This window comes from Patagioenas fasciata, chromosome 5 (genome assembly GCF_037038585.1).
Source record: "Patagioenas fasciata isolate bPatFas1 chromosome 5, bPatFas1.hap1, whole genome shotgun sequence".
Lineage (NCBI taxonomy): Eukaryota > Metazoa > Chordata > Aves > Columbiformes > Columbidae > Patagioenas > Patagioenas fasciata.
This window is the reverse complement of record NC_092524.1, coordinates 30,581,331-30,606,095: the sequence shown is the minus strand read 5'-3', so window position 1 is coordinate 30,606,095 and position 24,765 is coordinate 30,581,331. Positions and strand designations below refer to the sequence as shown.

At 48.2% G+C, this 24,765-nt stretch overlaps 1 protein-coding gene across 10 annotated transcripts in view; it reads right to left on the bottom strand.

Annotated features, from left to right (window-relative positions):
- The window catches only part of MGA (MAX dimerization protein MGA), a 62,079-nt gene extending 47,304 nt beyond the window's left edge, over positions 1–14,775 (bottom strand). For 3 of the 10 annotated variants that reach the window (XM_071809194.1, XM_065840179.2, XM_065840180.2), the window contains exons 1-2: positions 14,467–14,770; positions 305–1,446 (exon numbers count right to left, since the gene is read on the bottom strand). In XM_071809194.1, coding sequence (XP_071665295.1) covers positions 305–1,368 — 1,064 coding nt within the window. In that variant the 5' untranslated portion in view covers positions 1,369–1,446; positions 14,467–14,770. Of the gene's footprint in view, positions 1–304; positions 1,447–3,502; positions 3,651–4,279; positions 4,388–14,466 lie in introns of those variants that run through there. The other 7 variants (XM_065840172.2, XM_065840177.2, XM_071809195.1 and 4 more) reach the window with 6 other exon arrangements.
- Between the last annotated feature and the right edge of the window lie 9,990 nt (positions 14,776–24,765).

Below are 24,765 nucleotides of genomic sequence, written 5' to 3'. Positions count from 1 at the left end.
ACTGAAAACATAAATTTAGTCTTCTAAAACACTATCAGGGTTAAGAGAAATCCCTCAATGCTTCTTTACAAAGGGAGTTAAAGCAACACAGGAAAAAATACTGAACTCCTCAGGCACATTAGAAAGTCCAGACCGATATGTGACTGTTAAAGCAAAGAAAAGCTTTTAATAATGCTAAGTGTTCTGCCATTTCAGGTCACACAAACTTTAGCTGTAATCTATATACTGAGCACCCTATTATTTAATGTTTTACCAAATATCCCACTCAACCAGTATTCGTGCTAAAAACAGAATGTCAACCCACCTTTCAGAAACTTCTTGCTTTAGCTTTGGCATATCACCCAAAGGCAGGTCAGTGTCCAGAAAACCCAGGAAGTCCCTTTCTGCATTAAAAGACTCTTTTTCCAGATCACCATCTGATGGGTTTTGATCAATGAACGAAGAATCTAAGCTTCTCTGATGCAAATCTAATGCGTCAACTCCAGCAGGGCGATAACGAATGTTAGCAGCACTAAAAACATCACCTCCTTCCAATTCTAAGTTACTGTTTTGTTTCAAATCGCGCTGAGGTCGGCTATTCAACCCATCATCTCTGAATCCTTTAGCAAAAGGATTGTAGTCTATTTTCAGTTGTGTGATCTGGATGTTCTGATAGGCTGTAACTGCAAAGAACTCTGTCTGCGGAAAGGTAAATGTATGGACATCAGGGCCATTGAGCTGAATGACTTCTGTGGCTTTGTCTGCAGGCACCAAATGAAGTCGTGGCAGATAACGGTGCATAGAATGCAAGATTATATGACCCTCCTGGTCTAGAGTATTGTTGGTAAGTTTGAGTTTGTAGAAGGATACCGGCTGGTGCATCCAGTACTGCCCTGTGGAAGGGGATTCTGGATGAATAAACACTCGCCCAAGAACATGTGGTTCTGCCTTCCCACTGGGCTCCCACCAACGGCCATTCCATTTGTACCGGTGATTGTCCACAGGGGATATGTCCATGACTAGGATGTACTTCTGACTGGCATCCAGACCTGTAATCCAGTATCGGCAGTACGGGAACATGCGCCTCCCCTGCTTTGTCAGGATCATCTCTGTGTTGCGATGGTAGAACTCATTCCACATACTGTTGTTATCTAGGGTGACAGTAATGCCCCCTGAGACACAGTCAGCTGGGAGGCAGGTCTTGACTTTGGATTTTACTGGAGTTGCTACGCTGCTGGCGAGAGCACAAGCATCACGGTTTGCTACTAGGATTCCTTGGTCAGCTTTACCATTTCCCTGCTGTTGTTTCAAGATGACAAAAAAAGCAGGAGCTGCACCAGACACAGTCCCGCCATCCTGGCTACCCAAGACAATCTGCTGTTTCTCCATGACGAGCACTCTTACGAGCTCTCAAATTAATTGCAAATTCTACACAGTTCTGATAATCTTCTATGTGTGTTCACCATTCTGGAAAAAAAAAAAAAAAAAAAGGAAAACACAGTTAAAATTATCACTTTAGACTGTATTTGAATAAGTCTCATGAGAAAATTTTTGTCACAGTTCTCACATTAAAAACCTAAAAGACAATCAGTATTATAAAATCGAGCACAATTAGGATATATCAAATCAAGGTTGCCTGTGTGTATATAATTTAGGCCTTATAGAAAGGAGGGCTACGACGCCTTTAAACTGTATTTTCATATAATGCTCTGCCATAACAGGACTCCTTGCTTTGCTTGATATTCCAAAGTGCTCTATGTTTTGATATTGTCTCAACTCTTCAAATCATTTGCTTAATAAAAAGCCTTTGGCAAAACATGCAGTTTTCAGAAAAGCAAATGGTACACACATCTCTGACACCAAGGCAGAAGTTATTTGCTCTTTCCAGAAAGAGTTCCCAAAGGACCAAAACTCCTCAAAGATGAAAAAAAGGAAAGAAAGGAAAAAGGTTAAAAAAAAAATGTTAAAAATGCCTCCCCTGTATTTCTTTATTGAAAAAGTCCAAATTTGTGTAGTTGACATTTCTTTGCCCCCCTCCCCTGCCCAACTACAAGAACTTCCAAATGTCTGCCCAAAACAGAGACAAAGAACAGAAGGGGGAAAAAATAGTTCAAATGACTAAGCTTTGGGTAAAAATAGACAAATTAACCCCCCAAAAGGCCATGCAGCTAAGATTAAGTGGACGAATGTGAAGCAATAGCCAACCTTAGTTACCTCTATCTTATACAATTATGGAAATTGTTTAAATCAAATAAGAAAACATTTGTACTGTTATGATTAGCTTAATCTCTGTCAAAAAATCAGATAAATAGAGTGGGGAGAAAGAAATCACATCCTAAGTTGTATGTGATTTTCTACCAGCTTATCCTCTCTACGTATACATACAGCATGTTTGTATCTATATTGAACATACAATCACAAAGTGAGTTCATATTAATGCTGTGCAATATATATAGAATCATAGAATGTCCTGAGTTGGAAGGGACCCACAAGAATCATCAAGTCCAAATCCTGTCCCTGCACATGACAACCCCACAGTTCACACCATGTGTCTGAGGGCTTTGTCCAGTTTCTTCTTGAACACTGTCAGGCTTGGGGCCATGACACCTCCCTGGGGAGCCTGTTCCAGTGCTCCATCACCCTCTGGGTGAAGAATCTTTTCCTAATGTCCAACCTGAACCTCCCCTGGCACATCTTCCTGCCATTCCCTTGGGTTCTGTCATTGATCACTAAAGAGAAGAGTTCGGCACCTGCCCCTCCTCCTCCTCTTGTGAGGAAGCTGAAGACTGCTGTATTAGCTCATGAAAGAAATAAACCCGATTTGAAATTATTTTGGTAGTGTAAGATACGCACAAAGCCTCTAACTTTTAGTTTACTTGAGGTAGAAATTCCACATGCCAGAAATAAATTCAAAAAAGCTCAATAACCACGCATTCAGCATAAATTCTATGCATACAGAGAGCTACTGACTCACAATTTCTGTTTTCCAATATTTAAAGTTCTTACACTGTGCTGTTACAGTTATTTCTGCCATAAACACCACTCACAATACCAATTCAAAGATGTGTGTGGTTACAATGTGATTATGTGCAATTACAGTAGCTGAAAACTACCTTATTTCAGCACTAACATGGTCTATTGTGAGATCAATTTCACATGTTTTATTACATTTGGTCTTATACTTACTAGCCTATTCTATTACAGCACAGACTTTCTAATCCAATATTTCCAGGAAAAAGTGTGTATTTGTGGAGGCTGAAGTTCTAATCAGCTTCAGATACTTCACTATTTTACCCATATACAGACCTTATATTTGAGAAGCAACATCTAACTAGATAACAGCGGTTAAAAATACTGAAAAGCTGCACTGAGATGTGCTAATACAAGAAGATAATCAGATGTGGGAAAAAATGTTAAAACCAAACCAAACCAAACAAACAAACAAAAAAAAAACAACAAAAAAACCCACACCCCCAATATCCCAACCTACAAACAGACCACAAATTAGGTACAGAGCGCTCACGGGCAAGGAGTTCTGCACGATTTCCCGTGCCGAAGGCAAGCCCCGTTAGGCGCAGGGAGCGGTGACGTCCCACGGCAGAGGAGCTGCGTAGCGCGAGACGGCGGCACAGCCCGCCAACGGCCGCCGCGCTGCCGACGGGAGACCGGCGCCGGGTCCAATGGCAGCGAGCGCTGAACGCGCGGCGCTGCTGTTCAACACTGCGGCAGCGGTGCCGCCCGCCCGCCCGCCCATCCGAGAGGGGCGGCCCCGACCCGACACGCTGCTCCCGATGCAGCGAGCGCCCCGCCCGGGGCAGGTGGCATCACAGCCACGGGTCGAGCGGCGCACTTGTCGCTTTGAATGCCCTCCTTCTCGCCGCCGGACGGCTCCCAGTCGGGAGCTGCCTGAGCCCTTCCCTGAGCAGCGGGGGCCGGAACCGCCGCCTGCGGTGCCCGGTGGAGGCGGAGGGCTGAAGGACAAACACACGTAGAAAAGTCGCGCCGCTCTTCACCAGCACCCGACCCTGCCCGGCGACAGGGATGCGGCGCCGCCGGCGCTACCGAGGCGGCCCCGTCCCCGCAGCGCGCACGGCGGGGCAGCCACGGGGCGACCCCGAGGTGGCGCCTCGCGTCGCCGCTGAGGAGCGGCTCGCGGGCCCGGGCCCCGTCACCTCGTGGCTACGCCTGGTGTTAATTTTCGCAGTTGAGGCGGCAGACAGGAGGCGCGATAAGTTAGCGCGCGGTACGGCCGGTGCTGGGAATCGGAGACCCCTGCACGCCCCCGCTCCCCGGTAGTTACCGTACGGCGAGGCGAGGGGCCTCCCACTTCCTTTTTCCTCACGCGGACCGTGTGTCCGCCAGCTGGGGACAACGTGCGTGCGCACCGTGGTGACGTCACCGCGCTGCAGCGCGCGCAGGCGCGCTCCGGTTCGTGCCCCCCTCCCTCCCATCTGCCCGTCACGTGCCCGCGCCGAGAGCAGGGCCCGGCGTCTGGCCCGGCCCCACGCCGCGCGCGGGGAAGCTTCTCGAACGGGCACGGCGCTTCCCCGCGCGCGCCGCGGCGGCACCGGCAGCCGCCCCCTTCGAAGCCCCGCGGGGCTCCGAGCGGCCCCGCCCCCCGCCGCTGCCGCCCGACGAGAGCAGGCGAGGCGCCCGCCGCACCGCTCCCCCCGTCAGAGACCCCGGGCTCCGCCTCAGGTCACGGGTCTGGGCCGAGACCCGCCGGCAGCAGGGACGCCTCCCGCGTTGGCACACGACGGCCGGGGGGCGGCGCCGGTGTGTTGCGCGACCGGCGGCCACCCGAGCTGAGCAGAGTCGGCGAGCGCCGCGCTCTGGACCGGGCCCAGCAGAGCCCGGCCGCTCACCTGGCTCTTCCGCGACCTCCGCGCCACGGCGCACCGGGAGCGCCAGGGGAGCCTCCGGGCGGGCAGGCCGGAGCGGGAACGCGCCACCGTTCTCCTCTGCCAGGACAACGCGCACCACACCTCCGAGCCACTCGGGAGAGCTGACACTGAGGCACCAACACGGATACCCACACCTGCTGCCTCCCTGGGGAAAACGTCAGCCGAGGAGGTAACGCTAAAACCGGGATCCGTCTCCCTCCCTCTGCACGAGTTTTCACTGGTTGGCCAACACTCAAGGCAGAATTTGACTCTACAACACCAAAGCTGCAGAAGTGCCCCATGAACTTTCATACAGCTAAGATGAAGTTGCCAAACCATACCCCAGGTTAACCAAGTGCCCACAGCATGGTGTCCTGTGTCAGGTAAGGCAAACTAGTTCAAAAACAACCTCACTTAGCACCACCTCGACCTTATCAGAATCTTCCTGCCCTCAGCACCTAACCAAGCAGTCTGCCACACCACCCCTAAACTGGCAGTCCTTCACAGATGTCAAGGAGATAACATTTTGTAAACTTCTGAGAATAGGCTCACTAAAACACAACTCTGAACGTTAAGGGATTTCACACCAAAATGCAGCATGGCTGCAGGTTAACACCTCCATGAAGCCCTGTCCACCCTTCCTTCCATTAGGGATAGGTATTTTGCAACACTGCATCTATTACAAACAAACAGATATTTACATGGGAGTGCCAGGAAGTCAGGACATCAGAGTTATTAGCAGGCAGACACCAAGGTCCAGACTCACCAGTAGATCAGAATTTTGTACTGCCTACTGCAGACGGTAGCTTCACTAGGACTGATCCTCAGTGTAACACAGTTGTGCCTTAGGTTGCAGGAAATTGGCAAAACAAGAGCAACATTACAGAGACCAGACACCCCCTTGAAGGTTTCTTGGCAACAGAGGTATCTGCTGTGGGAGATCATCTCAGAAGCACGTAACTAAAGAAAACAAATTTTTAAGACACTTGGAAAAATGTGTATCCAAACAGTAACACAGGTAGATCTGTAGGAGAAAACCATGGAGTATTTTTTCCCTTTCAACTGGAATAATGAACTCAGGCTGAAAAAAGGGGGGATTAAACACATTTCCTAGTACAGAGAAACTGCTTAAACAGAAAACTCTGCAAATATGAAAGAATGCAAGACTGTGATTTTGCTACTTCTAGCAATTCATAAAGGAGGCATAGCACAGACAGAGGCAAAAGGGAAGCTTTAGCCTCACTATGCTGGTTTTGTCTGGGAGAGTTAACTTTCCTCATAGTAGCTAGTATGGAGCCATGTTTTGCATTTGTGGACACAACCACAACTGACCAATATACTCGGTATATAAGACTGGGGGAAGAGGAAGGAATGGGGAGACATTCGGAGTGATGGCATTTGTCCTCCCAAGTAATCATGACACGTGATGGAGCCCTGCTGTCCTGGAGGTTGCTGAACACCCGTCTGCCCATGGGAAGTGGTAAATGAATCCCTTGTTTTGCTTTGCTTGCATGCAGAGCTTTTGCTTTATGTATCAAACCATTTTTATCTCAACCCCAAAGTTTTCTTACCTTTACCCTTCCAGTTCTCTCTCCCATCCCACTGGGGGTAGTGAGCAAGCTGGGATGACATCACAACACCCATACACTAAATAAGGTTGGCATGGTGGAAATGAAACAGCCCAAATGCTGGCAACAGAGGAATTAGGAGGAGATACGAAAAATCACAATGAGACGGTACTCTTTTTTGTTAAGGGTCATGTTCAGCCGTTCTCTAAAACAACTTCATAAGATGATTCTCTCTTGTAAGTTTCTAAAATATCTTTGCACAAGAAAAGGCAAGGCTAACAGCCAAGTGCATTGATGTTTTATATAGCAAATGGGAAGCGGAAGAAAGGAATCACGAAAGCACTCCAGTTTAGCTATAAACCAGGGGTGGTGGCAGTGTGTGCAGCTTGACAAAGGACCTGACTATGGAGGGACCAGAGGAGTGGCACCAGCTGTGTGTGTATGCACATCATACATTGTGCCTCTCTAAAGGCCAAGGTCATATGGAGCAGAGGGGTGTTGATCATCAGGGAACCAGGATAGTCCCAGTCAGCTGAGAGAGAGACCACATGTATCGGCACCTGAGGCCCCAGGGGCTTAACTGTCCAGAAGCCAGCAACTGGGGAGACTGGGATCTGGGATCCAGCTACAGGGCAGACTGAGTGTGTAAGCCCAGCATCTGGATGAAATCTACCTTGCACATATATGTGTTGGTATATATAAATATATATTAGGTTGGTGCAAAAGTAATTGTGGTTTTGGACCATGAATTTTAAATCATTATAACTAGGTTCAAACACATCTTTATTAATCAAAATAGGAACCACTACAATCAACGCATTTTTGCCAATGAGAGAGAAATTAGTTTATTCCTGTAGAATAAAAAATCATACTTCAGGATTTGACAAACTCTTGGAAAGTATCTTCGGCATCCTGCTGGTTGTGGAAGCATTTTCCCTGCAAAAAGCTAAGATGCTTGAAGAAGTGGTAGCTGGTTGGCAAGAGGTCAGGTGAATATGGCAGATGACACAAAACTTCATAGTCCAATTCGTTCAACTTTTGAAGCATTGGTTATGTGACATGTGGTTAGGCATTGTTGTGGAGAAGAATTGGGCCCTCCCTGTTGACCAATGCCAGCTGCAGGCGTTGCAGTTTTCAGTGCATCTCATCAATTTGCTGAGCACCCTTCTTAGATGAAATCGTTTCACTGGGATTCAGAAAGCTGTAGTGGATCAGACCGGCAGCAGACCACCAAACAGCAACCAAGACGGGTTTTTTTTGTGCAAGTTTGCTTTGGGAAGTGCTTTGGAGGTTCTTCTCAGTCAACCACTGAGCTGGTTGTTGCCAGCTGTCATATAAAATACACTTTTCATTGCACATCACAATCCAATCGAGAAATGGTTCATTGTTGCTGCATAGAAGATGACATTTCAAAGCGACAAATTTTTTTTTTTTTTGGTCAGCTCATGCGGCACCCACTTACAGAGCTTTTTTACCTTTCCAATTTGCTTGAGTTCTTCAGCAACTTCTCATGTAGTTGTAAGAGAATCAGCTTCAATGATTGCTCTCAATTGGTCACTGTCACCTTCTGATGGCCAGACATTACGCTTATCTTCAAGGTTCTTGTCTCCTTTGCGAAACTTCTTGAACCACCACTGCACTGTGCATTTGTTAGCAGGTTCTGGGCCAAATGCATTGTTGATATTGTGAGTTGTCTCCACTGCTTTACAACCCATTTTGAACTTGAATAAGAAAACTGCTTCCATTTTTTACTAACATCATTTCCATAATCTAAAATAAATATCAAATTAACAGCAAGTAATAAGTCAGTATCAAAAAAAAACAAAGCAAGAAAAGCACATTAAAATGATGCATAATGTAACCACATGTAAAAATGTATTCCAATATCAAATAGCTAACCTCAACAATGCAAAAACGGCAACTACTTTTGCACCAACCTTATATATATGTATGTGCACACACACTCTCACTGACAGACCTTCATCTGGCTCAGATAGGGAAGGGAGCAGGATAAGGCTGTCGCTGCTGTCTGTTCCTGTGAATATCTGTGTGTCTGCCTGATCTATGTGGCCAGACGTGTACGCATTTATATGTCATATATATGAGTGCTCTGTGTGCTTGTGCCTACCAGGAATACATTTTCAGCCTTGCTACTGTTTATACCTGAGAGCACAGAGCTGCAGTAGCATCAAGCTGTCCAATCCAGCACAGTAAATTTAATTACACTGATTTAAAAAACTAAGCCACATTGTCAAAGATGGATCAGGAATACTCATTTTATACCTACAACAATCACGTTAAGTATAGCAGTCATCACGTTTTAGGGCCACAGGATACACTGATACACTATTTTGTTTAAAGTGATGTTTCTGAACAGTGACAATACAGAAATAAGTCTCTTTTTTTCTCTTCAGCAAGAAGGCCATTCATGTGACTACGAGCAGACACACCAAACTGAATAGCAGACAGCACCACATTCATGGCCCACAAGCCACATGTTCCCTGACAGTAACAGAATCAACAGCAGAGACTGTTGACACTGCCAGGGATTTTGCTACCATTTTACCCAACGCAGGTAAAAATCCTTGCCTGCAGCAAAAGCAGAACCTCTAGTTTGTAAAGAGAACAAATCCACCAGTAGAAGTCACAGCAGTACCACAGATTCCCTCCGGCTTAAGTAACCCAGTTCTGAGCAGCTTATAGCTGTCAAGCAACAGGAGTACTTCATAAGGACTACATCCCATTTAGATCAGTACAAACACCAGTTTTAAGGCCTTGTTTGTGCTAAACATCAACTGGCAGCATGTAAATGAACTGGTTTGCAACAACTGAATACTGCCCTTCATGATCTGAGGGAGTTACTTTATACTAACTAGCAATGTGATGGTCATACTTGAAGCACTTAAGTTCACTACCAAGAATTACTCTCTTCTCCAAAATGCTTCTTTCAAACATATTCCCTGCTCTGCAGCACCTTGAAAGTATGAACGACAGTCTTTCCAAACTGCATTTCAGTACCCAGTAAATCACATTCCTTCTCACAGTAATGCCTACAAAGCTTAAAATGCAAGTTCAAGCCTACACACTGTAAGTTACACACAGCCTGTAACTTTCAGAGCCCAGGAGTCCAGATAAATTGCTAGGTGGGAGAGCAACATATGTTGCAGACACATTTAAGCAGAACATAACAGTTGCCAACTTGTGGAAAACATAAAAGAGGTGCCAACTACAATTTTTGTTAGCATCCCCTTTTCAGTTCAAATACAAAGATCTCCATTACACAAGGAGAGGTACAACAGGACATTGCTGTCATATGATACACTTTGAAAGGCAGTACTACTGGAGCATAAAGGAGGCTTTTGGCTCTCAAATTCACTTACTAAAAATGAGCACTGGCTGAAATCAGACTGGCCAGCTGAAAACAACAGCTATCAGAACCAACTGTGCCTGTGTATTACACCCCATCAGCAGTCAGTCAGCAGAGCTCTAGTCTACAAATTTATTACTATGACCAGGCAGCCCTGACAATCAAAGTCCCAAGTTTTGGCCATAAAACAAACAAACAAAATTGGAGAGACTTGAAAACCTAGTGACGTTGTAGTCTGAAGTGCTGTGTAATGTGCACACTAGAAGGGTTAAAATACAAAAATATACTTCCTTTAGCCAATGTTTTGCCACTTTGGAGAACAATTAACACAGTAGCACCCCACAAGGTCTGTTAATTCTGAAACTCTGCATTGGATTAAACTGCCTACAGAAGGGTATCTAATCTTATTTTCTATACCATAAGTGGGCCCCACTGGCCTCCAACTGCTTCCCTGGAAGAGTATTTGCTTCCCAGAGTTGAATGTTTGCTCTACACAGATGTCTCCAATAACTTGCAGCATCTATGACAGCTCCAGACCCCTGTCCTTAGGCAACAGATTCCCAGCCCAAATCCACGTTAAAAAAAAGTTCACACTGTTTTATTTATGATAGAAAAGTAGCATAAATTCTTCCTTTAGCTATATTGAGGAACTATAATCCAGGGTCAAGAAGATTAAAGGTATAAGTGGTGGCAGAATCTAGGTTAAAAATGTTAGATTTTAAAAAATTGCAAGAAATGGACTGTTGCATAGAAAAATAGAAGGCAAGAAATCTGCTTGTCCAGATTCAAGTTTTCTTGCTGATGCAAACATGCTAAAACATGTGCTCCAGATGCACAAAGAATGCATCGTCCCCACAGCAAGTAAGACACAGCTTGTGCACCATCAGATTTCAGCCCAGAGAATTACTTCACGCTAAAACTAAATTCACTTCTTAATTACTTTATACTAAAAGCAAACTCCCTTCTTAAGGCTTGGAACCCTAACTGTGGCAGGATGAATAGGCAGTAGTTCAGGAAGTGCTTCACCAACTGCCAGCTACAGCCCCGGGAAAGCAGCAGCTTCTATTGGAGGAAGAGGGCAAACACTTGGGGGGGGTGGCGGGGGGGAGGAGGAGGGAAATGTCTGCTTCACCTCTCCAATACTAATACTTTGCCACAAGAGACTGAACTTTCAGTCCTCCATAAAGTTGGTGCTTTGTTTAACAGCATTAATCCCACAATGTACAGCGCACAATACTCTCCATCTCCCAAGAGTTACCTGAACTTCCAGGAAATACAAAAAACTTCCCAAATACTGAAGACTGCAAAACGGAAACACACAATATTATATAAAGTTTGAACCACTGGTGAGAAAGTAGGGAAAAAAGTCAGCGTTCTCTACAAATAATTGTTTTTTACCTCTATACAATGTTATTATTTCAACATCTAAAGCAATGTATTTTACGTTACTTTCCATATTTTAACAGAAAGTCATTGATATGACTGCTACTCATACATTCAATGATTGCTGTGTATTTTTCAATATGCTATTATTTCAATTACTAAAAATTACAAAATAAAAGAATAAAGCAATGTTTTGTGCTCTTTGCCACACAACACTGGCAGAAACAAGCCAGCAGCAGCAGCAACACCATTTTGATGAATTTCAGTCCCTTTATGGCCATCACGAGGAACATTCATCACATACATGATGAATTGTCAGCTGGGGATCTTGTCCACATCATAGAAAAAAAAAAAATCAGCAAAACAAATAAAGTAAAAAAGGACTCATCTGAGGTCAGGACTATCCTACTCATTCAGCTGTTGTCTTATAGCAATACTCATTGCTACAGTGTCACCAATGGCGCATCAAATTAGAAATGTGAGGGAATCTCTATTCCTCTTTTAAGTTATAGTAACAAAGGAGAGTAACAACAATTAAAGTACCAGACTGTTGGTGATGGGTTCCAAGTTTAAATTCATCTTCATTATTGACTCACCCTGGGGTCAGGCAGACCACATCGTATTACCAGAAGGCACTATACTGCAAGGGTTAGCAAAACAGCAGAATTCCATCATCACAAGTATTTGTTTAATGGTAATTAGGTCATAATCTTGTCATTCTCCAAATTGTCTTCTCCTGAAGATAGGGACTGCAACAATGACCGCAAGCATATTTTTTTTACTGTAGATGTGTTTTATCTGGCTCCCACATTCATTTTCTGTCTTTTATGCTGTTCACATCCCTTACTGCCTTTCTGATTTGAGCTTGATTAAAAAAAATAATAATAATAATTTCTTCTGGTTGCTTTCTTCTCATGGCAAGCCTTCATCATTCTTCTCACCCATATCATTCTCACTGCATTCTTCCTTATCCAGTTCAGAAAAAAGATATATCAAGGATTTATCATAGGTACTATTAACATAATCCAACAGTGAAAGCATGTTCCATCTTTCTGCAGAGAGAGAGGAGCAATTCCACCACCATCATTCAGTTCTTTATTCTAAAGTCACCCAACACACACGCCAAAAAATCCCCAAAAGCACACCACACCACATCCTTAATTATGGAAGAACAAGACACTGAGTAAGCCCTGCTGATGTCACAGGTAATAGTACCATTACCTATGTGTATACCATGGCTGAATTTTTTAGCAGATCCTCTGCTGTCTATGAAACAGCAAACAGACAACAGCCTCTTCTTACATAAGAGTTCGTTTTCGCTCCTGTAGGCAAAGACCTATTTCATTGTGTTTGTAAAAAGAATGTCTTGGACTTCCCATTCCTTAGGAAATTATGTTTTAAAAAGCCAACATACACAACACATACTTCAGAAACGATTTAGTTCATTTGAGTGTAAATGAAGCAGTGGCATAATCTCAAAGAGAATTTTTTTTTTCTGGTAGGCAACCAAGCAATTTTATCCACAAGTGGAACTAACATTGGTTTCCTCCGGTCAGTTTCCCTCCCATGGCAGGCACAATAGCATCTGCACCACCACTGAGCAAACAGTAGGTGAGATTAATAGCCAGCTGCTGCCAGACAGAATATGTAAGTGAATGAACACTGCCCATCTCTAAGAATGATGCTTTCCCCGCCCCCCCACATAAACACAAACACATGCACAAAAAAGCTCACTCACTGCAACACTTTTCGAGCAGAATCAATTATGGATTCTGGTTCTCACTACAGACTGACAAGGAACTGTGCCTGAGGGCACTGAAAGGTGCTACAGCCAGAATGAGGGGCTTTATCTGGAAAAACACCTTAAAGTGGCAAGACCAATGCATCAGCCTGCCCTCTTCTTTAAACAACCTTCAATTTTCCAAGTCTGTAGCAACTTCAAATCTTCAGGGCTTTAGCCCGCTCTGTCAAGTGCAATTAAAGACCACCCATTAGTTCAGACACTACATGTTAGGAGTAAGGTAGTGTGACCGAGTAAGGTTTGACATCTTAAGAATCTAAGCAAGAAATTCAAACCACACTACTGGGAACCAGTCATCTAACCAGGCAGACGAAATAACTGCTAACCGTCATGTCTACCGCCGCAAACTGAGCTCACCTTACCATTTATTAACCCGTGTAAACTGCTTATCAACTACTGAGGTATCTAAGGCCACCAACAACCACCGAATCCAACACCGGCACTACATCGCCCTTCTGGGAAGACACCGTTGTTTATTTATTCGGCTTCCCCCGGCGGTACATACAACAACAACCCCGGCCAGCCGAGTGTGCAATCCCACCACACGAAGCCGTCTCCCGCGCCACGCTGCCACGACCTCGGCTCGGTGGCGCTCGGCCTCCGTCGGGGGAAAGCTGGAAGACACCACAACAGCGGCGGTGGCCCTGAGGCGGGCAGCCGAGCCGCGGGGAACGAGCGCTGGCCGGGCAGGGCGGCGGGAGCGGGGGTGAAGGGGGAGTGCTGCCCCCTCCCGCCACCAACGGCCGCCTCACGCGACGTGCTAAGGCGCACGCGCGCCGCCGCGGGCCAGCGGCCGCACTAGGGCCGCTCCGCCGAGCCGTTACGCTCCGCCTCGGCGCGCCCGCCTGAGAGGCCCCGCTGCCACTCCCACAACCCACTCCACCCCCCTTCTGTGGCGCCGAGCGCGCAGTGGGCTGGACACGTCCCCCGACACCGGGGCAGGTCCCCGGGAAAGGTTTTCCCGCTGGGATGGGGCGGGGCGAGGCGCGGGCAGCCCAGCCCCGGTCTCCCGGGTAGCGCCGGCCACGCCCCCGCCGGGGGACGGTCCCCCGGAGCGGGATGGCTCTGGGAGGCTGCAGCTGGTCGGGGCCGGGCCTCACCCGACCCTTCCCGGCCGGAGAGCCCGGATGCGGAGCCGCGGCGCTGCTCGGTCCCTTTAGCCCTCCCCCACGTCAGGTGACTGCCAGCCACTGCCCAACATCCCCCCCAGCTCCCCGTCTGCCCGCGACACCAGACGAAGCGGCGTGGGGGTGGGTGAGGAGACAGGGCAGCCCGCCCGCTGTCCCCCGCCACGGCCGCTCAGCAAGCCCGCAACCCCCGCGCCTCAAACGCTGCCTGCCCGGCCGAAGGGGAGTGCGCACGTGTGATTGGGCCGCCGCGTTCACGTGACGCGCACACCTCACGCCACCTCCTCGAATAAAACTTCAAACCCGGGGTGGGGGGGAGGGGGCGGCGGGCAGCGCTCCCGGGCCCACGGACTCCTACCTGCCTCCCGCCGGCAGCTCCACGCGGCGCTGGGCGCCCAGCAACACCCTGGCTCACGCGCCCCGCTCGCGGCTCCTGTGGCCTTCGCCTGCCACGCGCAACCTCCTGCCGTCTTCATTGGCTGCAGCAGCCCATCACGTGGGCCGCTCCCGTTTTTCCTGCCCACTTCCTCTCGCTCACCCTCTTCGCGGTGGGGCCACCCCCGCAAGGCGAGTACCGGAGCGCCCGTCCGGGAGGCGGGGGGCGCAGCCGGCGGCGGCCGCGGTGAAGCTGCCTCGCGACGCCCGCCAGCGGCGCGCTGCCCATTGGCCGGGGCCGCCCGCCGACGCACTTCCGCTCCCCTCCGCCGGGCCACGCCCTTCCTGCCCCTTCCCCGCCCTTGCGCGAGGGAAACACGCTGCTCGCGCGTGGGCCGCAGAGGCCCGCGTTCGCCGTTGGCGGGCGAGCGGCCGCTGTCCCCGGGCCGGTGGCGAGGGGCCACGGGTGACCGGGCCGGTTCCGCTGCCGCGGGGGGCTCGGCTGCGCGGGGCGGCGATGGCGCGGTCCCCGCCGGCGCCTCCCGTGGGCGCTCTCCTCCCGTGGCTGCGGCGCCGCTGGCGGCCCCGTTAGGGCGCGGGGGGTCGCTGCCCGCCGCTGGCTTCCCGCGCGGGGGACGGGTGGCGCCGGGCGCACCCCCTTCCGCCGCCCGCAGCGCCGTCAGGCTGCCGTGTGCGCCAGCGGGGCCGCCGCAGCAGCCCGGGGCGTCCCGGTGCAGCAGCCGGTGCCTCCGCGGCCTCGTCTTTTTTCCTCCTTTCCGCCCAGCGGCGTTCGCAAATCACGGAGAAAGGGGCTCGCCTGCGGCGGGGTGCGATGTTCTGAGGGTGGTTCGAGCTACGTGTAAATGCCCAGGGTGCGGTGCAGTTAAACGTGGCTCATAAACGTTTCTGTGCCTGTTCAGTGCTGCTTGCACAAAACCTCCGTACCCAGCAGGACTCTGGGGCAAGCATATTGTTGACCATCACAGAACTGCAATCTTACCAATTGCCGACTTAGTGGGAAGCTACAGTGGTACTTACAAGCTTAAGAGCTTAAAAATAACGGCTGCATATGGTCCTTCAGCCTATGGATATACTCAATAGTATCGCCAAACAAAACAGCTCGGTGCGGCTTAGACCAAAGGTGATTCTGGAGATTACCATGCAGAAGGTGTGCAATCCACTGTAAGATAATGGAACAAATGCTGAAGAAAAAAAGAAACAAGCAAAACCCCATGAGCTATAGGCAGTGTGGGCACATACAGATGGGTGAGACTGGATGAACTTGATGGCAGCTGTAACCGTGTAACAGAAACTAATTAAAAGGGTAAACAAAAGGTGATGTTAATCAGCACTCTACTGTAGCCCTAGGCTAAAATTTCTGTGGCTGAAGTCTTGGCCTTGAGGGGTGCTCAGTCACAGCAGTGATCAGCATTCACTGGGCGTGGTAACGTCACTGAAAACTTGTACCAATACAGCTGAGAAGTCCGTGAAGGATGTAAAAAGGCAGATGCCTAATTAGGTATAGATTTATACTTTCACAAAATCAATCTTCCTTTCGAACTGATACTGAATTGAGTGGTTGGTTCCCAAGTCATTGAGAAGCTCAAAAATATCTTCTCTCACCTATTAGATATTTTTCAGGAATCTGTATACAAAGGTTGCAAACACATTAACCAGCGCATAAGGTAAACCTTTGGTGGGCTTGTACAATCTTGCAGCCAGAGTCTGGAAGCATTTGGGTGCACATGGTGGGTTTAGATTGTGTTTTTTGGGGGTTCATGAGCAGATCAAGGCACAGCCAAGTTTCAACCCTTCATTTGAAATTCCTGCTACTATAACAGATGTGGTGCCCAATTCCCAGCTGCAAGATGTGTTTTAGTTAATGGGCCGAGCAGAGGAAACATCACACAAATGAAATTTGCCATTTGACATTAGATATAATAATGTTGCAAACCCAGGAAAGAATACAGAAGTAATGCAGAGGCAACCAAGGGCGCTGGGGCTCTGAACAAATGAAAGAGAACACATGCAGGGGAAATAGGTCATTGACATTTATTTCTAAGTGGAAAAAGACATTTTGACTGGAGCAGTTTTGAAGGAAACCTGATGGTGTTTGTGAATATCTCAGAAATGAGCCAACATTGTGATACGGCTGGAAAAAAAAAGTGTTATTGTGTTCGTTAAGTGCAAAACCCATCCTTTATCCAAGAGAGGCAGATCTCATGTCTACTGTGCTGAAGTTGTTTCTATGCAAGTCAAATTTGAGTATCTTAATTTTGAAAATATAATTTGAAGCGGAGATGCCCAAATCACATGGTGAAGTTTTGCGGAAAAATTATTTGCCACTCGTTCCACCTGCTTTTTTTCACCTACAAATGATCTTCTGTTTGTTGGCTAGTCAGTTGGTGGTTTTTTTGAAAGCTGAGTGTTGGGCAGCAAGAGTTCATTAAAGATTCAGGGATCTTATATAAGGGAGAAAAAGAATATTCATTCTTTCCCACTCTTTTCCTTTCTGAACACAACCATTAAGAGGGGAAACTGGGGGAAGCACCTGTTCTTCCAGGGAGCTGTTTGCCTGGGGACCATGGTGCTTTTCCACATCATCAGCTCACCCAGAGTCTCCCACTCACTATCCCACTTCTCTCTGCTCTCCTGTTTGCAGGTCATTCACCGCAAACCTCTTCCCCTTCACTCTAAATCAAACCCCAACTTTTTCAGCTCTTCCATTCCCACCCATCCCAGTAAGAGTGATAAAACGGGCCTATAAATCCATCGAGAGAGTTCCTACTCAGGAACATATTTAGCAAATAAAGGCATATGTTTTACAAAACTGAGCAGAAACAGGCACATCCTTTTATAGAAAGAAGTTATACAGGTTTTGAGTGGGCTGAGCTTGTGGGAGGAAGGAAGCGTGATACAAAGAGAAAGGGCGGTGCTAAATTTGATCTCTGCCTAAGGCTGGCATTTTGTTGCCAAACTCATTACCTGGTGTGTTTATTCCTGATGGCTGCAGAATTCAAACCCTGATAAACAGATTTTGTTCTTCCATTAATAATATCCATTTATAATTAGTCATGATGTAAAAATAATTACATTTAAACAACAATAATTACATTTAACAACCACCACCCTTATGTTTTGAAGTATGTTATTCAAATGCTTTAATCAATCATTCAAAGTCTGCAAAATGTCAGAACTAAGGATGCGACTTCCAGGGCACTGAATGAGTCAGGATCATGTGAAGAAAATAATGTGTGAATATTTCATGAAATCAGCATTACGCACATGAGAGCCAGATAAAGATTGCTGAGATAATTGTGAAGCTGGCATTTACTAGCTTTCTAGTGTCAGTTTTGCATCCCAAATAAGAACTTTCTTATCTGAATACATGAAAAGGGTTCATTGATGGTGGCTACTTTCTAAGAGTTCACTAATGTTGTTTTTATTGGGCAAAGTTTTAAAAAGGTCAGTTGTCTTGGGTACACTTGGAGCTGCTGCTTTTGTGCATCATGATTTAAGCCTCAACCTTCCCTTTATACTTGTCACCAGAGCTTCAAAGGTAGCGGTGTAATTGCACAGCAAGAAAGGCTCTTCTTTCCAAAACCCGAGGCCAGGGATCAGCTGCTGGGACTGAAGAGGTACGGTTAAGAGGAAGGCCCATCCAGATTTTCTTAAAAAGTTCTGCAAGGAAAAACAGCAAGGAAAGTGGAAGGTCTGTCACTAGCTTTATTGTTGCTTTTTGTTTCACAGATGTAATAAAGCCCACCAAGAGCTCACCTGAGGTCTCCAGACTGCTTCCCCTAGTAGCCCTCCTTTTTATGTCTTCCTGACCGGTTGGTGGTCAGTGGTGGTGAGGACACCTCTCTGTCTCTGGAGGCACATGAGAGCCTGTACCGCTGAGGGTGGGCTTCTGGTTTTTCTTTTACAGAAGACTGCAAGATGGCCAAGCCCTCTTCTCCACAGGGGTCTTCCCATCCCAGCCTTCCTCCACAGGGACCAAGGACAGTCGCAGCCTCTGAATTTCCTCCTCACTGGCTTGTGCAAACTGTTGCCCAAGGCAGCCCAAAGGAGGCAGAAATGGGAGTGCACTTCAGGTGCTCATCCTGTCTTTCTCCAGGCAGGATCTGGGCTGCAGCACCCAAAGGAGTTGAGCCGCTGGCTGCAGCGCATCTCTGTGCTGTTTGCTCCTGGCACAGTGCTTATTTAAGGCAGAAACCTCCTAGGAATGCATCTGTGGTGAGAAGCTTGGACTTGACTTTCTTGCTGTGGGTCAGTTCCTAAATAGCTACCTTTGGGATCTGGCTCAAGATCATCGCTCTGTGAGGGAACAGCAAACAACCCTCCCACCGCTGCTCTTCCAGCCTTGCTGTTTCTCCCAGCTGCTTTGTTCACCGGAGGTTTGGGTCTTGTGCTGCGATAAGCCTTGCTGAGCCCAGTCTTTTTCCTTCCTTTTTCCTCTGTCAAAGGGGCCACAGCCTAACAAACCCTTCCCTGCCTGAATGGCTCAAAACCACTGTCCCCAGGCGCCCAGCTTTGTGCTGTCCTGTCCCTGCTGCAACTGCCGTCTCCAGGAGTGGGGGGTTAAACCTTCCTCTGTGGAAGTGGCCAGCAGGGAGGATGCCAGCACAGCTCTCCCAGGGCAGATCGTTACCACAACAGCACAGATCTGAGACCTTCCAATAAATGGGGGCAGGGGGGTGTGGATAAGCCTTTCCTGCAGTGGAGGACATTGCGCAGGGGACTTTCCACAGTCGCCTATGGGAAGGCAGCTCCTGTTGTGTGTGGCCACAGACACCTCCAGCGCGGCTTGGATTTTCTCTGTGCTCCATACACACAGAGCCCCTGTGAGAGGACACTGCGGAGACCCAAATGCTGGTTGCTCTTGATCCAAATGAGTAAGGAGCTGCCCTGGGGACCTGGCAGAAAGCACCAGCTGCAAAACCCCTCACACGCGTCTGTAAGCACCAGTGCAGAAACAGCTGTGGCTTTGAGGCACCTGATCTTGGTGCTCCTGGCCGACCTTCCCATAAGCGCCAAAGCCACTGCCTGGCTCCCAGGATTATTTCCTTCTCAGTTGCAAGTGCTGATGATTTCTTAGATATGTGAAGTCAGTAGTTCTCATGCTGCAATATTGTCATTTAAAGCAGCTTGGAGAGCCCCAAATTATATTAAATATCTAAATGGCACTAAAAGACAGACTATAACCTTGCCCTGCAACCTCTCCATCCTGTCTTACAGCGGTGCAAGGAGAGGTAAAGCAGGCACAGCCTGTCCCTGCCACCAGACAGTGTGCTGGGGCCGAGGTTGTGACTCTTCCCCAAAGTGGGCAGCCTCCCCAGGGGTAATGGGGAAGGAAAAGGAAGGGAGAGGAGAAAGGCGAAGGGAGGGGACAGGCACCAGGGGCTGGGGCACCACTCAGAGGGGAAGTAGTGGGGGCACCAAGTTTGCAGGATGAGTTGGAAACCGTCTTCAGACCATTGTGGCCTACCCCACACATTTGGAAAATTTTTGCCCTCCCCAAGGGTGTGTGAGTGGCCAACAGCAGGTGGGGGGAACCCAAGGCATCAGCTGTCCCACTTGTGCATGGGAGCACCCTCTTCCCTCTCCTGTCTCCCAGCCTCAGCAGTGCTGCCCTGGCAGAGCTGAGCAGTGGAATGGGCAATTTTACCACTCAAAGCAACTCACTGCTCTAAGCACCTGCCTGCCTGGCTGCCACCTGTGTCCTACTTCAGAGGCTGTTGCAAAGGAAAAATAGAGATCCTGAAGCAGGCACATAACCCAGAGACCAGTTCAGACACCCATCAGCAGAGCACCAGCCCTCACCATCTCACCTGAGGCAAGGAAACTTGCTCAAAAGCTAGGGCTGCAGCAGTGAGCAGTTCAGCCAGAGTACATTAAAACCAAAAAAAAAGACAAAAACAGTTTGTCCTAGCAAGCTGCCACTTGTGCTTTACTCATCTGGGGCAGGGATGGTTGCTTCAGTCCAGCTCATCTCCAGGCCTGGGAACCAGCAGCCCTTGTGCAGCCTATGAGCAGTAGGTGCATTCCCACAGCCCATCTCCCTGTGGGGCTTCATCCAAAACTCCCCAATGCCTAGTGAGTTGGGACCGTCACAACATTCACTATGAAAGCAGCTTCCTTATCCAAAGCAAGGACATGCTAAGGTGTCCACTTAAAGCCAGTGTTCATACCTTACATATTTCACTGTAATGCACCCAGAGAAATTTCAAAATGGCGCAGACAAGGCAACCATCAAATACACAAGGCACTTTCTCCATAGATGCGGCCAACAAAAAACACGACCACATCACAAAACTGCATAAGCATTGTAGGGAGCAAACATGCAACAAACTCTGCATGGAATGTGAGCTGGCATTTGTTGAAGGCGTTTCTGCATCTTTCCCAAGCCTGTTTCAGTGTTGGCTTCACAGGGGAACTCACCAACTGTACATCCATAAAGTCACCAGGTTTTGCATGCTGAATGTCAACACAAAGCAACAATTACTAGTCTGGGGTCAAATTCTCATTTCAGTTGCTTCCTGTAGTTTTGCAGGAGTCAATAGGTGTAACTGAGCAGAAGTAAAAGTCTGGCCAAGAAAATCTTCCAATTCTCAGACTGTGTGGAGCCAGAGACCAGATTTTTCTCTCACTCAGCAATCTGCTACTCCCTCTCAACAACTGAATCATGTTAAAATATATGTTCAGAAACATAACTGGGATTACTCTTCACTGTTCACCAGCAAGACCATTAAGCAGAGTGCCGAGGCCAGCAGGGAGAGCATCCCTGCTGCTCCAGAGCCCCAGGACAGTTCAGTGGTGTGGTGAGGAGGTCTTGAGCCTGTTGGCAAAATGAAGGATCCTGCTGGGCACTCATGGCACCCTTGTGGGCGGGAACACTGCTGGGGCTCCTGTCGGTGCTGGGGCTGCCCCAAGCTGGGCAGGATGTTGTCTCCTCACCCTAGTCAGGGCAGGGACATGAAGGAGAATATGGCTGAGGCAAGGTGTTTTAATTGTTTGCATTTGCAAAATAGGATTTCCTGGCCAGGCAGGCAGAAGGGCAGGCTGGAAGGAGAGCTGTGGGGGAAAACAGGAAAACAGGTGAATGGTGAAGGGTTTCCCCTATACAACTGCAGGTCATTAGATTAAAGTCTTCAGCTTTCTAAAGGACCCATATTTAACCGGTCTTCTAGGGCCATTTCTGAGGATGCAAACAATGAAATGGGAGGGATTTTAGAAACAAAAGCAAAGTCTGCTGTCAGCCAAGTCCCTAGAGCTGCTCCGGTGCCTGTTGCAGGAGAGAAGGCCATTGCTTTTGAGAGACACAAACATTGTGCTGCAGAGGATAAAAGTGTCCCTGATGGACACATTATCCCACTGCTGCCTCCTCTGAACTTTCCCAGCTCTCTGCTGAAGCAGCTGACACCGGCTGCCTGGCCATCCCTGTGCAGCTGGTCCTGGAGGGCAAAACTGAATTTGATCCTCAGAGTAAAACATTGCCCACTTAAGGCTGCCCCAGGGCTTTTCTGTGCACCTCAGGAACGCCTGCACAGCCAGCTCAGCTCCTCTTTCCGGCATCCTCCCTGCAAGCAAAAGCTCAAGTGCGAAGAAACTCAACAGTCACCATTGTCTGTGGGCTCATCTGCACTGAGGGAAAGGTATGTTGTGCCGTTCCACCATACCTGGTGAAAACAAGGCAGTGCCTTGCTTCCACCTGTGATAGCGGGTCCAGGAAAAGAGAGTTGTGGGGGAGTCAGAGATACACCTCACCTTGCTAGTGCATGGGAAGACCACAACAAGCCTTGTTGTCTTCAGGATTTTATGCCCATTTGGACTAATGTTGAGCTAAGAACATTATTTGCCAAGCTCACTGTCAGTGGTGCTCTGTTGCCCAGACAATTTGTAAAATGTTTACAGAGAAAATAAATCCATTAGATTTTTCTCATGAAAGTTTAGAGCCTTCCTGGAATGAAGACAAGTGCAGATTTTCTACATTCACAGATTTCTGATGCCAATAGAAATTAGTCTAGGAATCAGGCAAGCTGTAAAGCACGATGCTGAACTCTTGCCAGCCTTGTGACGGCATCATCCTGTGGACTTCCGTGAACTGCTGCGCGCTGCTCCTGCTGCGGCATCAGCGCTCGGTGGTGCTAAATGACACTTCAGTGGCTGAACAGGCATGAGCAGGAAAACCGACGTCACCTCAGCAAATCGTCTTCCCCTGAGAGAGGTCAGGGTACAGTATGAAGGCAGGCTGGGTGCTTTTTAAGGCTATGTCTTTCTCTGAGTTGTGCTATTTTCACACCAGGGAAACCACTGCTGATGATCCCAGTGTTTTTCTCACTGGTTTACACCAATATGGGCAACAGGTGATTCAGACCTGTGGTGCAGGGGGCCTCTGGGATAAGGTCTGCTCCACTGAGACGACAGTCAGATGTGAGAGCACAAATCGCCAAATAAAGTCCCCGTGGGCCAACTGCTGCCTTCAATTGCAGCACTGCAGCTCCTTACCTACAGCTTTACAGAGCTCAGCAGACTGGTAATATTTCCTGGAGTGCTTTGAGAGAGAAAAGGGAGAAATATCAAGCCCTATTATTTTCTGCTATAAACAGGTTCAGTTCTTCTCCTTTGGATCCTTGCCTGATGATGCCTGCAGAAAAAGTTGGCCGGCTGGCAGGGCAGCAGCCCTGCGCAATTTCAGTAGTGACCTAGAGAGATTGCATCAATAGGTGGAAAATATGGGAAATACTTCACGTAGCAAGCCCTGTCACTGCCTCAGGTACAGCCCAGCATATCAGCTTCAATGAAAGTGCCTTGGTGTAACTGGGAGTGTTGGCAGACAAGCTGGAGTGAATCAGACCAGGGGGTGGGAGTGTGAGAAGTCACCGGCTGTTTGCTCTGCCGGAGATTTCCACCCCCACAGCAGTGCTGGTAGAAACATGTGCCTGTGCTTCATCCTTTTCCGTGCATCGTTTTCTGTCTTCAGTACCTTCAGCAGCGCTCGCAGCACCAGCCCTGGCTGCTGGGATCCCTAATTCCAGGAGGTGGGGGGTGAACAAATACAGGGGACATGGGTCTTTAACTGCCCCAGCTGAATGCTGAGCAGATGCCAAGCCTTGAAGTTGGGATTTGACACAGGTTTTTAGTGCCAGGAGTTTTGGCAATAGCTAAGCACTTGCTCTGTTCCAGGGCACAGTTTGGGTTCCCTGCGTAACCCCCAAGTCTGCATCTCCCTTTGCCCTTACAGCCTGCAGCTTGGGTACAAGGTTCACAGGCACAGAAGGGCTATTACAGCTCAGTCCCTCCTTATATGCCCAGCCACAAGTCTGCAAAATATTTCTGCTCCTGCTTCTCTTCGTACATCTTTGTGCAAGAGGAGGGATAATGTAGACAAATAACACTGGAAGATGTATTAATTAGGCCTGAACCTTACCTGATGTTAGTAGAGGCTTGCTGCTTTACATCATCTAGCAATGTGAACCTTGTGATTTTTTAGCTTCTTTTAAGGTAATGTAGTAAGATGAAGCAGGGAGAGGCAGCAGTGAGTGACCAAAGGGCTCCCTGCTCCAGTTGACACCTGCGTCACACAAGCAGAAGCAGCTGTTGCAGAGACATTCATCGGTGGAGCAGTAGCAAAGAGGCAGCAGCCGTTTCCCACGCAGCTCGGGTAATGACAGGGTAGCAGCCAGGGTTGTCGTCTTACATATTAACAGAGAAAGCAGCGACCTTCTGAATTTGCTGCACTAATTGCCATGTTGCAGTGCACAGAGTGTGCTTCTCTCTGATGCCCCATCATTTCTCTCAGCTCCCACTTTTTTGTCACCTTTACTGGCAATGTGTTTATCAGCATGTAGTGCACTACCTTACATTCCCAATTAGATCATTTATGCATGCAAACCTTCTTTCCTCTCCACGAATTCCTGCTCCCTCACACAGCGGGCTGGCAAGAATCAGCTCCTATAAAGACTCTTCTGGAAACTAGTCTAGTCCTGTTGAATCCCTACTGAACTCAATAAAGCTTAAATCAACAAGTACCTTCCACTTCCCGAGGTCAAATATTTCTTTTAGTTCTATTTTAAGCCAGTGAAAAGAAACTGGAAGAAATAAAAGCTGTTTAGACAATTTCCAAGTGGCGGCTGGAGGCTCATTGGAGCGCCTGCCTGGAAAGCTGGGCTTGGTGGGAGCCAGCAACCGTGCTGCTGAAAGACCCAGCTCTTAATTTTGGTCCTGCTATCAAACATGACCAAAAGATGTTCTGTTTTCCCAGCCTAACTGCATTTGGGAA